The 25,848-nt window shown below is 37.5% G+C and overlaps 1 protein-coding gene across 1 annotated transcript; it reads right to left on the bottom strand.

Moving 5' to 3' along the window:
- Positions 1 to 8,349: 8,349 nt before the first annotated feature.
- Positions 8,350 to 11,171, bottom strand: LOC141847482 (putative protein phosphatase 2C 47). Its single transcript, XM_074735537.1, has 4 exons — positions 10,326 to 11,171; positions 10,022 to 10,216; positions 9,674 to 9,879; positions 8,350 to 9,168 (listed from the first exon to the last, which is right to left on the bottom strand). Exons 1-4 carry the CDS (start codon positions 10,506 to 10,508, stop codon positions 8,610 to 8,612), a joined length of 1,143 nt encoding a protein of 380 aa, XP_074591638.1. The 5' UTR covers positions 10,509 to 11,171; the 3' UTR covers positions 8,350 to 8,609.
- Positions 11,172 to 25,848: the final 14,677 nt, after the last annotated feature.

A 25,848-nucleotide genomic window follows, 5' to 3' on the forward strand; every position in this document is an offset into this window, starting at 1 on the left:
TATTGCTTAGGGAGAATTTGGAGTCATGGAAGCATGGTTTTTGGATGATTTGAAATCAAGGAAGCGTGGCTCTTTGTGGTTAAGATTAGAGTACATGCCCAGAAATTCTCTACTTCTCGTTTTTTTTTCTCTGCATTTATCACCCAAAAAATGCACTATGTCTCTATATGTAAAGCATTTTGTATCTAAACGTATTTGATAAATAAAAAAGTTTAAATTCATGCTAAATGGATACTATTGCACTTCTAGCGGTCGATCCATGTTTACACTTTTATTCATAGTTATTGACGACCCTAAAGAGCATGGATTCATGTTAAATGGAATCACTGCACTCGTTTCTTGAATTTGTTCATTGTTAATTTTCTTTTCCATATTTTGGGTTTTTAAGGTCTTTTAAGGTCATCAATAAAAAGACCCTAAAGGCCTTGGACTTATGTCAACTAAGCATCGTTGTACTCGTAGTGTTGTTCTTTCAAGGTGTGGAATTTTTAGGTTCATCAAACACTTCTGGCCAAAAGTATTAGATGATTCTAAAGGCTTTGGATTCGTGTCAAATACTTATAATTGTGCTCCTAATGTTCCTTTCCATGGTTTTTTTTAATATATATTTTGAGCCTTTTATGACCATCAGACACTTTGACTGGGCAGTGCTTGATAAATCTAAAGGTCTTTGGGTTGTGCCAAATGGACAATGCCACTCTTAATATTCCCTTAGCCCCTATCCATATCTTTCTTTTTAATTTTGAGCGCTTTAATATTATCAGACTTTTGTTTAAAAGTGTTTGATCATCCTAAAATTTTAACTTTTTGCTAAATGAACATTATTGCACTTCTAGTACCCCTAAGTGTGTCCATATTCTCTTTTCCATATTTTGAGCCCTCTAGGATTATCAAGTATGTTTGATAATTTTTTTTTGATAATTTTAAGGGTGTGTTTGGTTGGAAGTTATCATTGATAATCTTGGTTACCCATCTAAGGTTATAAAAAAAAATCTTATTTGGTTTAGATAATAAATGATTTCGAAGTAATCTTGCATACCGACACGTCAACCCACATCAGCAATCCAGAAATTCAATTCGAAATGCAATTACATTGGAAGCTTGGGGTTTTTCTTGATTTCGAGATTAACAGATAATTTTTTTTTCAAAATTATCCTCTGAGCCTATTCGCAAGAAGCTGAGGCTCTTCGACGACACCCATGGTGGTGAGGAGCTTGTAGAGTTTGGCTAGGGCAAGCGGCTTGTTTTGTGCGCGGAGGTCAGTGTTGAGGTTGAGGAAGGAGCGGATGCAACCTCGTGACTAGTGCATGGGTTCTTTGCCGGCGGTGCCTTTTGCCTGTTGAGTCATTTGATGTGGTCGCTTGGTGGTGGTCTGCCGAATGGGAGCTGACGCTAGAGGAGGCGATGAAGGGAGAACAGAGGAGCATCAAGGGCGAGGAAGGAGCGAACATGCCCTTGCGGCGACTAGTGCAAGGGTTCTTTACTACGATGGCCCACATAATGTGGGTCGACATTGGAGGCGACGGCGGAGGAAGAACATAGGGGAGGAGAGGGCAGAGCAGAGATGAACTTTAAATTTTTAATTAAAATTTTAGTTAATTGTTTCAATCAACTCCTAACTTAAATAGGGTAGTTTAAATAGACTTTCTAAAATCCTAATCGAATTATCTCATTAATATATATATATATATATAGTTTAAAATTTTAAAATTATAAATCAATTATATTTGTTTATTATATATATTATCAAATTATTATATTAATATTAATATTATTAATTTAATTTAATTTATTTTAAAAATAAATTGAACAATATTAAACTGATTATATTTTATTTTTAAATAAATAAGTTGAATCAAATAATATTAAATTATATTTTATTCCTCAACCTTGATTATGTAATTATCTGATAATTACATAATCAAGTTTATCAATGATAATCTTGAACCAAACTCACTTTAAAGGATTTAGATTCATGTCAAATGAATATTGTTGCACTTCTACTAAGTATGTAATATTATTTGGCAAATTTTGAATCTTTTATTGTGGTCAAATACTTTTGATTAAAAGTGTTTGATGATCCTAAAGAATTTACATATGTACAATTACACTCTTAGTTTTCTTAGAATTTAGATTCATGTCAAATAAATATTGTTGCACATCTAGTGCCCCCTAAGTATGTAATGCTATTTGGCAAATTTTGATTAATCTTAGTGTGGTCAAATACTTTTGATTAAAAGTATTTGATGATCCTAAAGAATTTACATATATGTACAATTACACTCCTAGTTTTCCTAGAATTTAACTTGATGTGATTTCATCCAATTAAAGCTTGCTAGTTAATTAAAATTATGATCCAATTGACTAGATGGAGGTGTTGGTTGGACAAAATGATTTTATGGTTCCAAAAATTGAGTGAATGTGATTCCAATCAACCAAAGGCTTACCAATCCACGTAAACTATGAATCTAGTTGATCGAGTCGACTAAAATTATGAATCTAGCCGATTGAGAAGGTTTTTGAATATGTTGCATATATAGTTCTTCAATAGATACACATTAAAATCTTTTTTTTTTTCATGGTTTTACATAGACAGACAAAACAAATTAATGAATCTGTCAATAACAAATCAATGGCACACTTGGTACATGAGTAGAAATTGAAAAGACTCCAAATTAGAATCAATGTAACTGGCCACTCTACTTAAAACATTGGCCTATTTAGAGTGATAATACAATGTTGATGTAGAAAATTTATAATTACATGTACTTAAAATTCATTTACAATGAAAAAAAAAAATAGTAGCAACCACTTGCACCAGCTATGCATGTTTGGTACCTTTCTAATATTTCAATTCAATTCATTTCTTCATCGTTTTAATTGGTTGATAAGACTATAAGAAGGTAAAACTACAATATTATAATTATCTCTACATACATAACTTTGATCCAGTAAATAGTCTTTCAAATGTTAGATAAAAAATATTGCCCACAATAATGGTAGACATCAATGCTTCTAAAAATAATATTACAATAGCATCTGAGCAAATGAGCCTAGAAATTTAATATTTGTTGGCCATTTATATCAACAATAAAGAAAGATCATATATTATCGGTTGGATATTGGGCCTTGATCAATACAGTTTTATGAAAAATTAGGATGTCATCCATCGATGAAAGTTGAAATTGACTTCAAAATTGAAACCTACATGAACATGTAGATAGATCTAGATTATTAATTTTCTCAAAATCAATTAAGAATGAATGATAAATTAATTATTCAAAGTTAGCCCAAAATAACATTAATTGTTAATTAATATTATAGAAGGAAGTGCATGGGAAATAACCCCACATCGGTAAAATTTGATAAGCTTCCCTTCCTTATTAATGATGTTGTATTAATATAATAGAGTTAATACAAAAGCTCATGGCGCCACATACGCAATGAACGCTTTGTTGGTGCACTTTGCACTTCGCACATACGCGTCGTCGTGAGGAGCATTAAGGATCTTAAATTTATGCCCTAGATGACAACATTGAGGATCTTAAATTTATGCTTTAGATGATAACATTGAGGATCTTGACTTTATGCTCCAGATGACATGACAGGACTTCGCGAGGAGCATTGAGGAGCTTAAATTTATGCTCCAGATGACGTAGCAGTGTCTATGTGACATTCGGGTGGGCAGGGAGAGATGATTGGACTGCTGACTGAGCGAACGGATGACAACCATTGGATCAAAGAAGTGTGATGGATCGCATGTAACGCGATGTGGAGCGTTGGATTGCGAAGAATCGTAATCTGATTGTTAATGATGAGACTTAATCTGAAGTATCAGATCGAATGGATCATTAGATCTAGATCTGACGGCTGTTGATGGGGATCTGAAGGGTTATAACTCTCCAGATCGAACGACCTAGAAAAATCCTGCCCCAAAAGTCACAGTCACTCACCAAAGGGTATTCTATCTCTTTGCTTTCTATAAATAGATCCCTGCATATGTTGAAAAAATCATCAATTCAACTCATCCATTGAAGCATACATCTCATTTTGTGCATTTGGAGTCCAAAAAGCTTACGAAAAAGTTCGTTACTCTCGAAATTTGAAGTGCTACTATTTCGAGATGTCGTCGTTGTATCTTGAAAACGAATTGCTGCTATCCGTAAGCACTTGTAGCGGAGCAATATCATTTTACGGAGATAGTGTTGAACAGTAATTTCGATGATCTAATATCAATTTGCATCCTCCCGGCATCCACTGACAAACATTATCTAGTCTTTTCTATCTCTTAGCATTAATTTCCTTCACAACAAAAGGAGTCAAAACTCCTATATAATTTTTTTACTTCCTCCCTACTACGTTGTAGAACTATTAAACAATTTTATGCCTTGTGTTATAAAGTATTCAGTAATTGGAAGTTCTTGTATGCCCTCGAAAAAATACTCAAGCTTTTCAAACACTTAGTGGTAGTATTGTATAACTTCATCCAATAGAGTGCATTTTTTCATTTTTCTAAGATCTATATTTGTAGCCACTCTCATATATTTCTGTCTTTATTAAGCTCCGCATGACTCGATCATATTGGATGGTGGTGTTTGCTCTAGCTACAACCTAAAAAATTATTGGTCTAATGATTGAGTCCGAGGCATGACTTAAGGGAGAGATTGTTGATATAGTCGTACTTGTGTCATGGATGGTTTTGATGTGGTCAATAAATTATGTCAAGTGTGCATATTTAGGAATTTGACAGGAACTGTAGTTGCTATAATTGGAAAAGTCCAAGTGAGGTGAGGTGCTAAGAAAAGTCTAATAGGTAACGCAAGTGAAGTCACGGAGAAGTGAATTCTAAACAAATAAGAAACAGTTCAATGGAAGAACTTAGCAGAAGTCTAAGTGGTTCTTGATAGGTAAAGTCTTAAATAAATGAACTCATAGCAAATGAAAGTCGGATAAGTGAACTCTTTGCGGATGAAGTTCAAATGATTCTTGACTGATGAAGAGACCCAATCGAGTGAATTCCTATTGAATTCAATGAATGTTGAATGAAGTTGATCTACATGATTAAAAAGGAGTTGAACGGATCGGATAGCTCAAGAGACCAAAATCAAATAAGACTCTAAGGTAGAGCTCTAAGAGTTAGAGGCTTGTTGAGGAGGACTTAAGAGAGGGAGCATCATCAACATAAAGACGTGAGATGAGAGATCATGAGAGCATATCATTTTGAGCATTTTGGATAGAAATTTTCTAGCTAGGTATGTACTCAACCAAAGAACATATATTTTAAATTGAAGTCAATGAAATAGCTCAAGGTCGAGCAGGTTTAGTCAATTAAACTATTTCTATATCGACTAAATAGTCAAGTTTACCCATTGTTGGTGCAATCAGCCTTTAGAATTTCGATATTTGACAAAATACACGTGCCTGATCAAGTATGGACCAAGGGTTAATCCAAATATGATTGAATGTTTAGAAGTGAGTGAAATCTAGTCAACTAAAAGTTGACCGGATGACTATAAAGGGTAAAGTCTAGTTAGATCAAAATTGACTAGATGACTAGCACAAGTTCAAGTAGGTCAAGGGTAACTGGATATTTAGTAAGGGAAAGTCCAGGTAATCAAGGATGATTGAATTTTTAGCAAATGATAAGTCCAAGCAGGTCAATGTGATAGGATATTTGATAAGGAAAAGTTCAGACAAATCAAATATGATTGAATGTATCGCAGATGACAAGTCCAAGTAGGTCAAAGTGATCAGATGCTTGACAAAGAAAAATCTTAGGAGAGTGAGTGGTGAGAAGTCTTGGAGGAGTAAACTCCAAGCAAAATGTAAACATATATAGTAGGTCAGTTAAACTTATAGGATTAGGCTAGGTTGCTTGTTTGTACTTGTATGGTTGTCTTGCAGGAACCCTGTAGTTGGAAACAAGACTAGGGAAACAGACAGACGCAAATCGGATGCAGTCAAATCAAGTCCAGAGTCAACTAGACTTGACTCGGGTTAAACCAGACCCAAATCAATTCGGTGGATCGATCCAACGGATCGGTAGACCTATTGGGTTTGATTATTGGCTTGATGGATTGTAACATGATATACTTGAAAGGCAAGTGAACAAGAATGAGACTGTTAAGGCCGTGAGGAGTCGACTGAGTTGAGGGCTTAGGATTCAGCATACCGGGTCCGACCCTCGTATCGGCCTTGAGCAGCGCCGAGTCGACGGACCACTTGAGTCAGCCCTCAGGCCGTGACTTCAATAGCCAAATCCTCATGAGACAGAATCCTAAATCCGAGCCGAGCTGAATTCTCGAGGAGGCAAAATCCTAAGTCCGAGCCGAGTCGAATCCTTGTGAGACGGAATCATAAGTCCAAGCTGAGCCGAATCCTCGAGGAGACAGAATCCTAAATCCGGACCGAGCCAAATCCTCGTGAGATGGAATCCTAAGTCCGAGCGGAGCCGAATCCTCGGGGAGACAGAATACTAAATCTGAGCCGAGTCGAATCCTCGGGGAGACATAATCCCAAATCCAAGCCGAGCCGAATACTCGTGAAGACAGGCTCTTAGACCCGAACCGACTCCTCATGAAATCCCGATTCCTCCCAATTTAGTTGCACCGACTCTCCGCGGACTCGGCTCAGACTCGGTTCAAACAACCTCCAACTCTTGGTATACTCGCATATATAGGGAAGTTCTCCCTTCAAAGTGAGGGACGCATACACAAGCCATTTCGGTTCTTCTTCTTCTTCCTTTTCTTCCTCACTCGCTGACTTAAGCATTGGAGCGGTCGTGTCAGGGCACCCCTTAGCTTTCCTTCTCACGATTGTGGTGTTTGCAGACTGATTAAGCTCCGCGGTCCCTCCCTCACTCGATTTCATCCCACCTTGCTGCTAAGAAGCCAGTGACGCGTCCAGAAGCGGATCTCAACAAGAACAGAGACATTGGAGAAGCTTAGTGCATTTGAAATACAAGGGCTTATCACAAGGTTAACACTAGGACAACTCGATAGGAGGTGGACTTGATAGGTGAACAATGAAGAATAGCACGTTGCAGCAAGCTTAAAGGCCTTGATGCATTTGAGGGACTGAGGGTTTGACATGAGTGAAATCAAGAGTCAAAGAGCATCAATGATGTTGAAAAATTGGAAGCAAGATACTTGAGATAACAAGTGAAATGTAATATTGATTTTTTTTTCTTTGGGCAACATCATCAAGGGATGGTAGGTTTAGCTTGGTAAGATAGAATATCTAATTTTTTTGGGTGAAGCCTTTGACTAAGGGACAATAGGTGATCTTTGGTTATAGTTGATGATTGACTCGATCCTACAACTTTGTATACGTTTATGATGAGGTAAGCCTAGTGAAGAAGACATATTCAAGCAAATTCGTTGATTAGAGAGTTCGGTCGATCGATTTGTGAGTTGATTGAATGTAAGTCTTTAATGAATAAAATATTTTTGTTTGAACTATAGTTGATTGAAATTTGAATTGAGTCAATTTGTGGCATGAGAAATCGATTGGATAAACCTCCCAATTAGTATTTGGCTACAAAATGACTTCTTTTGCCAGATCAATCGAATGGAGGTTGGTCCAGCCACCTAAAGGTGAACAAAATAGTGTCATTGGGTAACATCTATAAAAGCTCTTGATGAGCATTGAGTTGGCTAAGGTTGCTTAGAATATTTTTCACTATTTATAGCATGTTGAATTTTGGCAACTAGGATTGAAATTATAAAACCTAGTATTGGCATAGTTAAACTTAACTATTTAACAAGAGGATTTGATGTTCCTTGGATGCTTATCATGCATAATTATGCCATACTTAAGGGATAGTAATGAGTGATTGATATGCTTTAGTGGTGAAGATTATTTTTCATTCGTATCGGAGTCTATTTTATCCATTTCCATTCACTTTTTCCGACATAATTTAAACGTATCGGAGTCAATTTTATCCATTTCCATTCAACATAATTGAAACAAAAGTCGCCGATGAGGAAGCTTGAGCATTGGATATGGTTGATATAAGAATGGTAGGGTGGCATTAGAGATTGTCGGCTCTGATACCATACATGAATGTGAATAATTGCTTCGAAACTTCAGTGTTTCGTGTGCCACCTCCGATTTGATCGACCGAGAATAAACGGCTAATAACTAGGATCCATTTCGTCTACTATTGCATCGAGAGATAGACCTACTAGTGCAACAATAACCAAAGAGAAAATTAGATATGCCGAAAAGTAAATGAATACAGCAAACATATTAGAATGGGAGAAGAATTCACCTAGGCAGATTACCGAACTTTACAGCAATGAGTAAACCCCAAGAATGGCAGACTTGATACTCAACAACTTCTGAAACGATCTTCCGAAATCGCCTTCATAATCGGTAAGGACTATTTACCGATCGATATATTAGCAGCTGTATTCTGCATCTGGTTCATTCGACCACGAAAACGGGTTTACATCACAATGAATTATGTTTCGAGTCTACAAAATTTACCTACAACCTCATTGAAGATACATACAAGAGCCGACATGATTTATTTTGCCAAGGATGCCAAAAATGTTGGAACCTCCAGTCTTGGGAGGTTCTAAATGGAGAGAATTTGAAGTTCAACATCAAATGTTGCTGTCCAGAGCTCCCTTCAGAACGTGCAACCCTTCTAAAGAAATACTCCTACGGACTCGTGCTCGTGGGATCTCGATACGCGGGGGAGGATCTGATGAAAAGCAAACGACCACAACAGTAAGGTTGTCGCAGGTGTTCCGCTTGAGTGCTTCACGCACGAGCTCTTTGGAGCATTTCTCTGGATCATTGTGTTCCGCAAGCTGGTTTCTTGTTATAGTCACTGCACACTGGCTGCTCATGACATCCCAAAGGCCATCACATCCTATGATTAAAAACTCATCTTCTTCTGTTAGGATCGTGTCCTGCAACTCTGGCTCTGCGATAAGTGGGTAGGAAGAACCTTTGAGCCCCTTCATGTGCCAGTCACCAAGAGCCCTTGAAACAGATAATTGGCCATTGAGATACCCATCAAAAACACTGCCACCTAACTTCTCAATTCTGACTTGTTCAATTTTGCAATTAGGTTTATGGTCTCTTGAAAGTTCAATTGCTCGGCCGCGCTTGCTTAATACAGCTCGGCAGTCACCCGCATTAGCAATGAGCAGTGACCTACATAAGCATATAGGTAACTCATTCAAGAAGAACAAAATCAGAGAGGATACCAAGATGTCAACAGAAAATTACTATAAATGTAGCTGTTCTATAGTATACCAAAATATCAATAGGACATTGTCATTTCGGTCAACTCTGTAGGTGTTCTATAAGCTCACATTATGAAACCATACAATTTCTTGTACCTAAAATAAAAGAAACATTAAGCAAGAAATTCCATGCTCAAGAAGCTTTAAAGCCTTACATGAAGATGTCTTAAGAAGAAGGTCATATTCAAGCATTTAATCGTGTAATATACAGAGGCATCTCCATAACAATAATGCCCACCAATATGATGACAAATACTCATGAGCAAGCTTAAAATACCATTACTAGGTTAGAGTTAATCACAATGGATTATAGTGATTACATAATGCATACTGAAGATTAGCATCTGAAAACACTAAAGTGAAGTCACATCGCTACGAGGCAAAGTTTGCTATGATGTAGCTTAAGACATTACCTTCCAAAAATTAGGGCCGCAAGTGCCGTAGTCCCCGATGAGCGATCCAGTGAAGGGGAGTCGGCCAGTGCATGATCAGCTCTAATAAATGCACTCTTTACTGCTTTATCCACGCTAACAGGGAAATGATTGTCATTGATTATGTATTTAAGGATATTATTTTTAACAAAACATGCAGCATCAGTACCACCATGTCCATCAAAAACCTGCATATAGAAATTGTTTCAAACAATGACCAGGTTATTAACAAAGGATAAGGTATCAAAGGTATATAAACCAGGAACACTGAGTACATTCCTTCTAACTACACAACTAACAAAAAATTTAACTACTGATAACTAAACTCACTCCATAAAAAGCACCAGGGGATGGGAAATTGGTAGGAGACCCAAGATGGCTAGCTAAATTATCAATGCAGATGTGTTCATCCTCCATTCTTGTCTTCGGCCCAATCTCTGAGCAACTTCCTGATCGGAACAGAGGCAAGAAACCAGATTGGCATTCCTGGGGAGACATCAAGGCAAGAGTCCCCAAATCGAAGCCCTATAAAAGCTCAGAAAATTGGAATACCAGAATCTTAACTTGACAAAATTGCATTCAATCTAAATTGCGTAAATCTAAAAGGGAAGAACACTAGTTTGGTAGGACGGACCAGGCGAGCAGTGCTCGCGGAATGGCGAATAACTGAGAGATGTCGAGGGGGCTTCCGATCTCTCCCTTCCTTCATTCTCTCTGATGACTCAGGATCTTCATTGCCACCACAAATCGAAGGCTCTTTGCTTCCCAGATTTTCGTCCGTAGTCAATGGTGGGGAGAATTTGGAGCCCGATGCCATAATCCTTGTAAACCATGAACGTAATGGTGCAGAAACTAAAGAAATAATTCCTAGAAATCCTCCAAGCAGCAGTACCAATTTGCAAACGAATATCCTTGATCAATGTACTATTATTATACGCAACATTTTGGAAAATGATAACACTAGGCTCAAAGATAACACAGATCTAACTAGAACCAATATGATCTCCCCACAACCTAAACCACCTCGTGCTCAACCCCAGGACTCAACCCCCCAGAGAATGGAATTTTATTTTCCACAGAACACATTAATCGAGATCGTAACAGCAAACAAATTCCAAAGAGTAGCTAAGATCAGGACGTCGACAAACCTAAACCACCATTTGTAAACAAATCCCCTAACAATTCCTAACTCGAATCCAAATCCTCAACAGATTTTCTTCATTTGAGGTAGAAAAAAAGCTCAAAGACTACCAAACTGTTCTACATTAACATTAACCCTGAGGAAAAAAAACTCTCCAAAACTTCAACTTTAGCAATACCAACACAGAACATGAACGGATTGAAGCCGGAAAACCAACACATTCTAGAGTAAGAACCACAACGCATCAAAATCTGAAGGCAGAACCAAAATCGATCTCAAGAAGATGCACTCCTGCGGCATTTCCATTGTTTCAAGGATCACAAATCAGCATTTTCCTTTCCTTTCCTTCCTTTCTGCTGAGCTCGAAGAATTTTAATTGTGGAAATTGAGGAGGAAGAAACAGCTCTGAGAATGAGATGAGAAGAAGAGGGGAAATGCGCGTCACTAATAGCGGAAGCCGCGGACCGGCAACCGCAGGTCACCCGGTCTCCTCTTGCATAATAGAGGAAGGGTCCGTGGGGAGACACGTGTCGATGTACTGTGGCATCGCGAGCGTGGACAAGCACGTGTTTTGCACCGGGTCGTCACGTATAATTATAACCCAGATAATAATTAACTATAGTTTAACTAACTTTTGTGGTTTAGTTGATTAAACTATCTGCACTTTAGCTATATAATTTTGATATATAAATATTAAAAGAATAATGATAATTTTTATTAATCCACTTTCATTCTATTTCAGGTTTTGTTTTATTAAAGATAAATAAATAGTCGTGGGTCGCCGTCCTGGGACACAGCGTCATGTACTTCCAGCTCGGTCATTCCGTCGAACACTTGGAATGCTTCTTCCAGACCGCCGCCTCTTGGCATGCTTCTCGGTCATTCCGTCGAACACTTGGAATGCTTCTTCCAGACCGCCGCAAGTGGAGCAATATTGCTCGTGAAAGCATTCAGCCCCACGTGCTCTTCCATATCTGGAGCTGCAAAGGTTCAACAGGCAGATTCAAATTCTTATTCTCTTCTACAGTTTTATTCCATTGCAACCAACTCAGTTATGTTCCAGGAATAATTTAATCTATCTTTTACCCATACAGTTAGTGCTGAGCATTCGATTTGAAATCAAACTTTGTTTTTGAACAAACTGAACTATGCTACCAACCTATTAAAACCGAATCGATGTAACATCGATTAATTCGATCTATTATCAAATTAATTTATTATTAATCAATTTAATTGAATTCTAAATTTTATAATAAGATTGAATCGAATAAATAGAAATAACTGAGATTTATTTTTTTTTAAATTAAAATTTTGATTAGTTCAATAGTGCAACATCAATCAACTGCTATGTATACATTATATTCGACTGTATCAGTAGATTTCACTAGCAGCAGATTAATACATTAGGACTAATCTTATAATAAAATTGAACTGAAAAAATAAAAATAATCAAAATTTATTTTTAAAAAATTTAAATTTCTGAATTAACAGAATCAAAATTTCACAATAAATTAGTTCAATTGATTATTTTGAATTAAGCATGGCATCACTATGGGAGGTGAGTGACAGACGTCCGAACAATGGATGGTGTCGAACAATGGCGGAGCCAGAATGGCCGATCTACCCGGGCTGATCCCGACCTCAAGCGGTCATCTTTTCTCTCACCGTCAACTCACTTCGCATCCTCTTTCTCAACATTGTCATCCGACGTCGGCCCCCGAACTAAAGCCCGGATAGATTAAAAAGTGGCTCCGCCGTCGAAGATTTGAGTGGCTAGTGGAGAGAGCCGAGGAGGAGTAGCAACGGAGGAGCTCGAAGAGGACGAGGGCGCCGATCGCGGCAGAGTAGCATAGCGGAAATGAACTAGTGCAATGAGGATGGCTTTGACATACAAATAACTTAAGTAGATCTACTACTTTATATATTCCAAGTTGTAATCGAGCAAAGCAAACGCCAAAGAACAGAGTGATAAAGTGCCACTTTGTGAATTGCATCTAGATTTCTGAGGGGGCAAAAACATGTATTATGTTTCCAAAACACATAGATGCAAACATAAACAAAGAAATCATGACAGCAAAGGAACCAGTTACCAGTAAATTCCAACATAATTGTTGTTATAAATTCAATAACAAGTTGACAATAGAACAGCATAGTAGTTCTGCTATGGCCGACAAACCAAATCCATCAATGCATTCACAGCTGGGGCTCGAGTGCGAGAGGCAGAAGAACAAGGCTTTTATCTCCGCGAAAACGACACACTTTTAGCAGACTACACCTTTCAGCAACCTCAAAGTAAGCTTTTTCAAGTTGAGATCCTCTTTGGTTTTCGCATCGGTACCAACCATATCCAGTCCAACCAGATCAAGCCTCACTACTTCTGATCATGACTTAGAAACTATCAATGTGCCGAATATTCTGAAACAAGTCATTCAGTTGTGAATCTCTGAGTGTGTATGTCTCTCATCTCAACTTGAAAACTCTCCATCTGTGTAGCATGTCTATCAACTCAAGGATCATGTGGAGGTCGTTCCTCTTCCTCTTCTTCATTTTGATAATCCTCAACTTCTTTAGAACCCCAAGCCTTTTGTGAAGATCCCATCTCAAAGCATTGCCACTTGAATTAGTCGAATAAGCTACATGTTATGCATGCCAATAGTGTTTTTTTTTGCTTTGCTCAACATTCTCACCAGAAGAGATAGCCTAACTCTCATGAAATCAGTGAAAACATGATATTATGGCGACTCATTTTAGATTTGGCAATGTTAGTGATGTATCTGTACATAAAGTAGCCTATATTTATGTCTAAATTGTTCAGAAGAATGCATACATGATAAAAAAATGAGTAGGTGGAATTTTGGCTTTAATCCTAGAAGAAATAAGAAAGTCACAATCAAGGATTAAATCTCGTGCCGTATCGGACGATACGCACGAAATTTTTCGTTCCGCCACGGCACTGGCACCGGCACAGCGCCGGCACAGGAAATCCGCCGGGAACGCGTCCGGAAGCATCGCCCGGGCTCGGCGACGCCTCTGGAGGCGTCGCCCGGCCTCGGCGATGCCTCCGGAGGTGTCGCGAGGCCTCGGCGACGCCGCCGGAGGTGCCGCCCGGGGCCGGTGACGCCGCCGGAGGCGCCGCCCGGGGCCCGGTGACTCTCCGCGCGGGCCGCGGACAGCGATCGCGCGTCCGTGCTCGATTTTTTTTTTCTTTTTAAAACTTTAGGTTTAATCGGATTTAAACAATTAACTCCTAGCTATAGTTCAAAATTATAATTTGGGATAATTTAAATAGGCTTTATTAAAACCTATAAAATTATCAAAAAATTTTATTTTTTATTTTTAAAAATTTAGATTAAATTTTTTATTTTAATTAATATATTTTATATTTTAAAAATACCGAAACTATACCGGCACGGTACGATACGGTACCGAAACTGTATCGTTCCGGTCCGGGATCGAAACTCCGGCACGGCTCGATATTTTAAACCTTGGTCACAATCATCACAGAAGGAACACAGAGGGACATATTAAGTCTTTAAGTTCCTAGACAGAATCCTAGCTTTTACCACTAAGATCTGAAAGAGAAAGAGAGGCAGAATACTAAGAGTGACACCTGGAAAATAAGGAGCAGTAGTAGTAAACCTAGGATGGCAATAAAATAATTATCAGAATCATTTGCTCAAAGATACTTGTTAAAGATAGCAAGAGTGAGTTGAATATGCCTGCCTCTAATAAAAATATGAGATTGGGCAGTGAATTCATTAACAATCCCTATATTGTGGAAGAGTTCATGAAACCTACCTAAATTAGTGTAGTTGGTACAATATGCAAGTTTTTCTGACTTGTAGGTTCCAATGATTGATTTAATAGATCAAGCAAAATCACGGATGAATGTGGAGTCCATTTGTGTTGTGTGGCCATTGTCTTGAATGGTTTTATTCCACCTACTTGATTGGGTTGTGTTTAGAAATCTAATGCTAGTCTAAGATGCTGGTTTAGGTGGAGAAATACTAGAGGATTGAGATCTTCCAAGGATGAAGAAACACCTTCAGCCATTTTTAGAAAGTGTTGGTTGCTATTGATTTCTTTGTACCCATACATATCTGAAATGATGATGATGATTCATGATGTACATGATGAAAAATGTCATGAAAATGAATTTAATCATACCATTATGTCATATCCATCAAGAATAAACAATAAAAACAAATTAGATAATAAATTAGAGTTAGGATTTTTTAAAAATCAAAATTGGAGAGAAAAAAGAGGATGAAAAAAAGGTGTATACCTTTCATGGATTTCAATATTGAGCTGTGCCGATTGACATGGGTGGATTTTACCATTCTACCCTCATTGACCAATATGCTAGATGATTTCGGCATGATGGCATGTGGCGGAAAATGACGAAAATAGTGGGAGAGAACAGAGATCGAGGGAGAGAAGGGAGGAGAGGTGATTTTTGATGTTGACTTTATTGCTCGGCTCATTGAATGACATGCTAGATGTCTTAGCATTGATGGCACTTGGCGGAACGATGGAAACAAAGGGAGAGAAGGGAGGAGAGGGGAGAAGGAGAGGAGTTTGACAAGGGAAGTCAGAGGGAGAGAAGGGAGGAGAGGAGAGAAGAAGACTACTAGAGATGGACGTTGTTGTAGGAGAAGAATCGAAAACAAGGAAATGCATGGAGAGGGAAAGGAATATAATTAAAATATCCTAATTTTTTTAGAAATATCACTAAACTAATTAAATACAATTGAATCAGACTATCGTATATATAAACATAGTTCAATTTTAAATTAACCAAAATAAATTTAGATTGAGCCCGATTTGAACCAACCTGATCTTAATCATTACCATGTCTACTCGACGGACTCCATTTAATCTTAAACCAGCTTTCACTTGATCCCAATACTTAAAATATTTATTAACTTTAACTTAGTCATTTAATTTTTTTTTGAAAAATAATTTAAAATGTAAAAAAATTAAATAAGATAAAATTTGGTATCAACATTAGTGAAATTTTTTCCATGGGCTGAATTTTATAACATTTGAAGATCGTGCGAGCAAGTCACAAGAAAACTTAGTTCAATAAGATCATGTTCTCGTTTTGTTATCTCAACTTTGGTTCGTGAATCAAGAAACAACTAGAGTTTGACGTGATATTTTAATTAAATGAATTTTTTATTTTCTTTCACTATTTTTAATTCATTTCATTATAGTAATTACAGTAGTTGTGCAATAAGTGAATCACATAATTTTTTTTCAAACAAAAGCTATCCAGGTATATAATATTTTCAAATTCGAGTTGGGTTTTCTTATTTTTCATTTTTATAGAAATTTTATACTTATAAAATTATTTAAATAAATTTAATTACAAATTTAAAATCTAACTCAATCCTAAAATATAATATTTTACATTTAAAATGACCTATAGTGTTTTCAATGTAAAGAGTTTCACTTCCAGTTAATTTTAATTTTACCTTTGTACCTGGTCACTATAGATTTTGTGTGATTAGAAAGATTCTCCTAGACCTTGCTGTTCAATTGCTCTTGTTGTATTCCTACATCAGATGTCATATTTATTGAGCCATATTCTGCATTACGTAGGGATTTCCATTTAATGCCTCTTTTAACAGGATAACATGTTCAACACATTGATTTCTTTTTTTCTTAGATAAAGTTCATCGTTGATGGTCATTGGGAAGTAGACCCTGGGCAGGAGATTATCACCGGTGGTGGCTTTACCAATAATGTACTGATTGTAGATGGTGAGATGGCAATTTTTTCACAGTTATAATATAACGGGTATGATTGTTTACCTGAACCAAAATAGTCTTTGGTGGTTAATGTCATTTGGTCATTTTGATTCATATTTTCATTCTCTTCTGTTTTCTCAAATTTTTTTTGTCTGTGTAATGCATAGGCTAACTTCTAAAGTAATAGCTGAGCTTGATAGTGGATGACCTAAATGATTTAGCTAGAAGAATAAAAAGCTTACAATGATTTTTTTTTGTTTATAATAACTACACGCATTGAATGTTGGATATGAAGTAGTTTGTTGTCACGATGGTGAGGAAAATCTTGAATTAGATCTTTTTTTATTTGTGTAAATCTAAGATACAAATTTTATCATCCATTAAAATTATAGCTATGGGCAATGGCTATGTGTAAATATGTAAGGGATAAAGGACCAATTTATAATATTTCTTATTAGAGGGCTATTTATGATTTCTATGAAGAATAATTTTCCCTTCAGCATGGTATTAGAGCCCTTTTCATCTCCACCTTCCTTTCCTCTTGTCACTATGTTATTAGATTCATCTCTCGGGTGGCACGAAGCACACCTTGATCGAAGCATAAGATCGTTGGCCTCTTGTATTAGTATTCAGGATCCATACAAAGAAATACAAAGGAACAACTACGCAAAATTAAAAAATTAGTTGTACCTTTCTTCTTGAGATTATATGGATGATTTGTACCCGAACACCTCTTGATCTTCTGTTGTATTCCTCTTTTCTTCTTGGACGTCGTGTGGGCCACAATCTACCAAGAAAATAACCACCCTCTTCCTTTCTTCCTCTCCTTCCTCTCTTTAGTTGGGCGCCGGCCCTAGCAAGGAAACAAGGAGAAGAGGATTCACTTGGGCGCCGACCCTAGCAAGGAGAAGAAGCTTCAAAGGGCGTCGGCCCTAGCAAGGTGAAGAAACTTCAATTGGGCGTCGGCCCTAGCAAGGTGAAGAAACTTCAATGGGCGCCGACCCTAGTAAGGTAAGAAGAGTCTTCAATGGGCCCTGACCCTAAATAAGAATCAAGAGCAAAGATTATTCTCTTGAGCATGTTGGGATCGTCCCAGTGCAATGCATGTGTCTACACGTTTCGTAAACATGCGCAGCCGAAATATACAAATAATTAAAACTAATTATTATCACAACACACACTTGCATAGCAGAAATAATAACATGTACAAGGCATGGTAGGAAATTAAAATTTTACAGAATAACAATTATTCTACGTGCATAATTAAAATTTACAGAAAAGTAAGATAATTCTACGCGTACCTTGCGGATGATGTTTGAACTGGGATTGGTATCAATCGAGCGGTCCTCGTCGAAGTTCCGCCTCTATTGGTGATCCACGCCAAGCTCCCGTATGGACGGCTTCGGAAGCCACGAGTCACGTCATCGTCTTCGGTACTAGCCGATGATCGATGACGATCAAATCAAGAGAAGCCTTATTCCGGAAACCACGCAACAACGTTTGTCGCGATCGTTCCGGGACTTTCTAACTATCACCGTGAATCGAATTCTCGGTGTAATTATCGATGGTCAACCGTTGACCGTCAATTAGGACAAATAATCGAAACTCTTCCGACATTGATGGAAAATTCTCCAAAACGTTTCATAAGCTCTCGGATACAACAAAAAACCCGATACAAAAATATTATGGCCATCGAGGATGTTCCAATAACAAACTCAAAAGGCTCTTCTCTGGAGATGGTGACCGGCCAGCGCACGGACAACCATCACGGCGCGCTAGGGTTCCGTTGTCTCCTTTACACCGGTCGGCAACACATAGGAATAGAGGCAATCCATCAGCGAGGAAGAAGAAAGAAACAGGCTCACCGACGTCAAGCAATAACCAGCGGCTATTTGCCAGGGAGAAAGCATCGATTGTGGCTTTCGATCCTTGCTTTTCCGGCGAACTGCGATGCGAAGATCGGCCGCCAACTGAGCGGGCGGTGACACAAGAATCGACCACCAGCCGTGGGGCGGCGACGCGAGATTCTGGTCACCAGCCGAGCGTCCAGGCAGCGGTCGGCGGTCTCCTTCCTTCTCCTCGCGCGGCAACCGGCGATCTCATCCCTCTCCACGTGCGGCGGCCAGGCGGTGTCATCCCTCTCCACGCGTGGGAGTCGGCGGCGTCTTCCCTCTCCACACGCGGAGGCGGCCAGGAATCTCCATTCTCCACGCGCGGCGATCGGCAGTATCGAAGAACAGAATGGTGTGCCACGTTTGGTGGGAGAAGCAGAGGGAGGCATCGCGGTGGGGAAGAAGACCGGCTACAGGGCTCGCGCGATCCTTTTATAACGAGGAGTCAACAGTGTTTTTAATTAAACTTTAGGTTTTATAATTAAACACTAGGTTTTCCTTTTGATTTCTCATAGCTGAAAACCAAGAAAAATAAAACCCAAAACCTAAACCGGCTGAACCAGTTTAGATCAACACTGTAGCAAAACTGGTTCGTTTTTTATTTGCTTGGTTCAATAACCAAACGACCTCCGATTTGACCAAATCAGTTGTGTTCAATTCGTCTTCATAAGACGAACCTCCTCATCTCTTCCATTTTGCTAAAACCTCTTCCATCATGAACCAAACCGAGTTGGTTCAATTTGATTCAAAATCGAACCATTTGGTTCACTAACCAAACAGTCTCTAATTTGAACGAAATCAGTTTCGTTTCATTTCGTCTTCGTAAGACGAGTTCCATCATTTTGTCCGTTGTCTGGTACAAATAGACTTTATTTCTCTCATTCTGAGAATCTAATTCTAAAACTCATTTTAAGTCCTTCGGAGAACTTGTTGTGCGTGTGACCCAATAGGTTCCCGGTTATGTTGGTCGTCCGTAATTAATCATTAATTACAAAACGATCATGAGTGACACCTAGTAGTATATCATGATCCCCAATTGATCAAAAAATCAACGATTGATTCTAGAACATCTTCTAAACCCTTCAGCAGCTACAGTTGAATCGTGTCTCGTTCCTTTCACCGTCTTATACTCGCTTGGTTCAGGACATGGTCTATGTGTCGGTCCCCACTAGGCTGACTACGTCACACCTAACCCAAGATGCTTTCTTATCCTATGGATTCAAGTTACTTGTACATGTATCCAAGAGTGTCGTACTCTTAACATGTAATGCTTTGGCCAAAGACTTTTAGTAACAATCCTGACAAGCGGCCGCAAGGTATACGTCTCCTTTTTCAAAGGAGCGGTGAATCCTCTGTGGGATATTCAAACACCTTCAGGCACTTCGACTTATACCCAATCATCTCGGATCCACACCTCCTCGGAGATGCTTGCTTAAGATGTCAAAATATAAAACTCCGTGACCAAGGTGACTTGAATACCGCAAGTCAAAGAAAACTCGCACTTAAGCTGCACTGAGATCTTCATTGACATATGTATCGAACCATATGAAGTCTCAAGACAAGTCACTCCAATGAACTGGTTACATTTAACCAACATCCACGTTTAACTCTCAACATCTAATATCAACAGTAGTGAGATCAACTGCTTGGCTAACTAAGGAGTTCAAAACGTGCTAGTCTCGACAGAATCGATGATGTCCGTGCTGATCAATTCTTCGACTAGGGATAATTTTAATATGTTCATAATTACACGTGTAGAGATGCTCACTAGTTGTGATCCAATCACAAATTCTTTCACGCTATGAATCGTATTGCGGAGCATTCAGTATTCGAGTTTAAGATCCAATCAAACACATATGGAATGTGCACTCAAATAGTGAATTGCTATTTATCAAATAAATAGTATGACCGTAAGACAATTGTCTTAGGACACCCCTCAAATTTACAAGAGAAGCCTCTTATAAGTTATTTTCACACAATACAAAAAGAAACAAGGCTATAAATACAAATTCAAGCGAAAATGGCTTTACAATAAAAACTTTTCTTTGCTTGCTTCTTTGACACTTTTGATTATCTCTTGATGATAAGAAATGTAATGACACTTCATCTCCAACCTCTGGCATCTTTGATATTCCTTAAAATTCTCTTTTAAATGCTATTGCTAGGGTTGATTTTCACCTACCAGTCGATTGTTAAACTTCATCAATTGACTACCACATCGAATCCTACTCCTATAGAACGACTCTTTCCATGTAGTTTGATTGCTAGCAGTTGATTACTAAACCGTAGCAATTGACTGATAGCCTCCAATCAAACTGGTTAGTTGAGTTGGGAACCTTCTATTCTCTTGAACACTACAACAATCGATTGGTAACTAGTAGTTTAACTGGGCAATTGAGTGCTATAGTGTCAAGAATCAATTGCTGCATTTCAGCCATCAATTGTTGGGTTCTAACAAACTCCCTTTAGTTTCTCAAATCTAAAATTTGAGATTTTAGGATTTAGCAATCAATTGTCACTTTCTAGCAATTGATTGCTACCTATGTTTCAACATTTCCAAAGCTAAAATCTCATCTTGCTTAGCATCTAGTTGATCTCAACTTACTAGGACTTCCATTGCTCAATCATTCAATCAACCTTGACATATTGAGTCTTTCCATTATTCAACATCCGGTAAACCTTGACTTGTTGAAATTTTATGTGTCTAGCATTTGATCACCTTTGACTTGTCAGGACTTTTCCTATGCTAAACATCCAGTCTTTCTTGACTTATTTAGACTTCATCATTCATGCTAAGTGTTCGGTCTTTTATGACCCACTCTGACTTCTGTCATCTCTAATTATCAAGTGTGTGATCAATCATAACCCATTTAGACTTGCCTCTTGCCAACTCCTTGTTGGACTTTCGATCACTAAGTGTCTGTTCAATTATAACTTACTTGGACTTTCCGTCTCATGTCAATTCTATGTTGAACTTCTGATCGTCAAATGTCTAGTCACCCATGACTCACTTAGACTTTTGTATCTTATCAAGTATCTAATCAACCTTAACCCACTTGACGTCTCACTCGATCAACTAATATATTGATCAAATATCAAAATTCCAACTCAAGTCAACTCTAGCTTGGTCAACTTTGATCAGAGGTCGATTACACCAACAATTATGACTATAATAGTCATGACTAAATATCATCTTAAAATTGTGATCGAAAATCTAGTCAGAATAACCTAATAGGTTTAGGGACAGTCAATGAATTTGTTGATTAGTTAGTGACTTGAACTAATAGGGTGTTAGTATGGGAGACTGTGAGTCATGACTTATTGATCCTCACACCCCTTTAGGCATGGTAAACATACCTCTTTAGGTATTGCCCTCACTTGCTTAGTATCGTTGATCATTAGGTTCCCTTGTGGATGTTGATACATTCTTTCAGGTAGAATGACTTCTTCAAATAAGAGTTTAAGGTGAGGAAAACATTGGATGTTTTTTCTTATACTTTTATGAAAGTTTTCCACTAATCATTAGAGTAAATCAAGAAGCACAGATTGATCTTGATGGACAGTCCAACGTCCAAAAATTTTAAACTCCCTAGGTATAATATACCCTAGGTGAGATTTGTGCTTATTGTCAAGGAAGTCTGTCTCACCTCTTACCATCACATCATATCCCTAGGGCAAAATTTATAAATGTTAAAAAAGAAGAGCACTTCAAATAAGTACTTACAGTTGATAATGACTTTGGACTTAAAATATGAGCACTTTGAATTTTGATTTTAGTAAACTTTTGAAGTATTGAAACTCTTTATTCCCGGTTTACTCTAAGATGTTTTCGTAATCTTTTGAAGTATTAGAACTCTTTATACCCGGTTTATTCTAAGGTGTGGATTGGAGAAGGAATCTAAGTAGGAAAAAATTTCTATTGAAAAGAAAAGCAAAAGAAGGGGAAAAAAAAAGAGGGGAAAAGGCCACAAATTCATAGAACCTAGTAGCCGCGAGTGAGGCTCTTGCGAGATTGCTCACGGCTTTGTAGCCATCTACGACCTCACATCCACGAGTGAGGCCTCGAGGCCGCCCGCAGCTTCGCAACCACCCAGTGCCTCGCAATCGCCAGCAAGGCCTCACGAGCATGAGCTATCTCTAGTGTGTGGGAGAGATTCAAGTGAAAGGGCAGATTTAACGATGAAGAGAAGGAAATTTCATTCCGTCCGATTTGGACGAATAAAAAAAATACTCAAAAAATGATCCGCAAATGATCTGTCTGTCTATTATTTTACAATAGACAAATGAAGAAAAGCATATATAAATCCATCTATTTATTATTTTATAATAGATAAATAAAGGAAATGATATGCAAATGTGCAATCCATCATTTCTCTCCTCACATGCACCTCCAAGTAAATAAGGGTTAGAGATTGAAGAAGGAGAATAACTCAAGACAGGAGATTGCAATTTGGGTTCTGAGTGAGTTATTTGATCAAGATCAAAGTGAATTTCCTTTTATATAGAAATGACGGCCTCTCTCAAAAGTTGAAAAGAAACACACTTTAGGGTTCTGTCTTTTCTTGAAAAATTAAATTTCCTTAATTTAACATAATTAAGAAAATTAAATCTAATTGTGTTTGATTTGTCTTCCTTATAGCGTTCTATGCCACGAGATCAGTGAACACTATTGTTAGATATTTGAGCATGAGCACCCACGATTTGGAGTAACTATTGTGATCGTCTCACACAAAAATTGACAAGGCACGTTGAGTTGAGTTTAGGTACCCTGAGGCATAGCTGAGTTGGTTACGACGCAGCAGAGTTGCAGAAGAGGACAAGAGTTTGAATCCTAGCGAAGCCAGGTAATATCCTCCTGCGTCGTGGTCAACTGTAATTTTTCGATTTACCTCTTCACAGATGCTCATGGGACTGACTATGTGAGACCACTAAGACGATGGATTCTATTTTTTTTTTTATAGAAGAAGAGTTTAGGTGGTTGATGCACAAGTGGAGATGTCATGTTAGATCTCGATAAGGGCAGCTTGGTAATAGTTGAAAATTGAATTATTAAAAAATTAAAAAATGATTTTCAACTAATTAATTGAATTGAGATGGATTCTAGTTAATTGGCATTAACTAATTAATTTATTTTGCCATTATCAATCTCGCACTGTGAATCGAGCCCATACAAAAGGCTGACAAAAGAGGTGCATCTTTATTTTTTTTTGGTATTCGATCATTACCATTTTAAGCGGCTGCACCTTTTCATGAACACCTTTGTTTTCCTTTTTGTTATTTTAAAAATACAAATCATCTTTTTTTTTATTTTTTTATTGTTGCTTTTTTTCTTTTTCTCCTTTTGTACCTTTTCCATGGTACATCTCATTTGGCTTCCCAAAAGCCCTCGTGAGGCAATGATGGCCAAATTAGCATCTTACTCTCATCATTACCGTCAAAGAAACACACAGTTTTATTTATTTATTCTCATTCTCTCTCTCTCTATCTCTCTCTCTCTCTCTCTCTCTCTGAAGAAAACATTGCTAATATTTTTCATATTTTACTTGTTTATTATTAGGAAGATGAAGATATTAAAAATGGAGATACGGAATGTATATAGCGCCAATGTATATTTGGAACTATTCTAACTCTGACAATACTAAAAATTTTAAAATTTAATCATTATATGACATCAGTAAATTTTTAAGAACATCAGAATTAACCTAAATTAGAACTAATATACTTTCTAGTTAAATATTAATTTTATAATTTATATAACGTGAGTTTTTAAATTTAGATAATTTTATATAATTTTGATATAAAATAATTGTTGAATTTAGATATATCATATTCATTTAATAACAATACTAATATATTTCTTGAAATTGACTTTGATCATACTCAAAATTTTAAAATCTGAATAATGTATAAACTCAAAAATCTAAAATTTTGAGCATAGTGAGACTCAGGATGCTTCAGGAGTGCAATGATCCTGATTTAGATTGATCCTAATGTGGCTAAGATTATAAATGAGGTTTGACTAAAAATCACCAATGATCGTACAGTGACTAGATTTTAAAATTTTAGATATGGTCAAAGTCGAGAGTCTTAGTGATGTCGGACGGGATAGCGATTATCCTGGGGGCAAATTGAATCCGTTAGTTCGATTGCAAACGTCAAAAATAATCTTCTAAAACCCATTAATTCAGAAGAATAATAGGAGATAGGGAAATAAACGGCATTGCCGAAATTATTATTAAACCAAAACTTCTTCTTCTAAAACATTAACTCATAAGATTCCTCATAAAAAAATAAAATTTCTTAACAGATCCAATCCTAAAAATCTTAAACGGATTTAAAAAAATCCTAAAATAAAAAAATAGAACTTTTCAAAACTACTCTAAATACCAAAAACTTTAAAAATAAAAACTATCAAAATTAATAATAAAAATCTTTGGATGCTCCTGCATCAGTCGCCCCACGTTGAAAAAAACTCGTCCTCGAGTTTAGAGTAGTATCAGGTGGTCGCCCAAGAAGAAGAACATCTTGCACCAAATCAATAAAATTCATTAGTAGTTGCTAGGCTTTAGAAATTTTCATTGATCCGCTGATGAATATAACATCAGGAGGCCACGGGTTAATCATCTTCCTTGTTGGTAGCCTCAATCGTCCTTCTTTAAAGCCCGAAAGAGAGTTGATAGCCTCGATTTCTTCTTGTCATAGCTCAAACGGTAATATAATTGTATCGAAAGACATAAACTAATCATGTTGCTAGATGCTCTTGCATCAGACGACCCAGGTTGAAAAGAACTCATCCTCGAGTTCAGAATAGTGTCTTCAAAATAAAAAAATTTTAAGTGCTGATGAATCAAAAGTCGTTGCGTAAGTGGTGGAATATCGGAATCAGATGGATTCGACCCATAGACAATCTCAAAAGGACTGAAACTTGTGATCCTATTTCTTGATCGATTATAAGCAAATTCTGCTTGAGGTAAAGTCAAATCCAATTGCTTCGGTTTAGTTCCTGTTAGACACCTTAGAAGATTACCCAAATTTCGATTCATCACCTCGGTTTGACCATCTATCTGGGGGTGGTAGGCATTGCTAAAGTTCAATTGTGTTCCCAATTTTTCCCACAAACTCTTCCAAAATTGAATGATGAACTTTGTATCTCGATCTGAAGTCATAGATCTAAGAACACCATATAAATGCACGATCTCCTTGAAGTAAAGATGGGCAATCCGGACAGCATCCATAGTCTTCCTGCAGGCTATAAAATGTGTCATCCTAGAAAATCGATCAAAATCAGGAAGTGCAAGCACCAGTGCCTTCGTCATCTTCTGCTTGACTAGTTGAAAACTAGCCTCTGCATCTTCAGACCACATGAAATCA

The sequence above is a fragment of the Curcuma longa genome, chromosome 16, assembly GCF_044706935.1.
Source record: "Curcuma longa cultivar G26 ecotype Majalengka, Jawa Barat chromosome 16, ITB_CL_G26_1.1, whole genome shotgun sequence".
Taxonomy (NCBI): Eukaryota; Viridiplantae; Streptophyta; class Magnoliopsida; order Zingiberales; family Zingiberaceae; genus Curcuma; species Curcuma longa.

Coding starts and splice junctions, on each gene's coding strand:
- LOC141847482 (XM_074735537.1), bottom strand. CDS start 10,508: ATGGCATCGGGCTCCAAATTCTCCCCACCATTGACTACGGACGAAAAT. Junction 10,217..10,325: donor CCGCGAGCACTGCTCGCCTG/GTCCGTCCTACC, acceptor GAGCTTTTATAG/GGCTTCGATTTGGGGACTCT. Junction 9,880..10,021: donor CCCCTGGTGCTTTTTATGGA/GTGAGTTTAGTT, acceptor TTCTATATGCAG/GTTTTTGATGGACATGGTGG.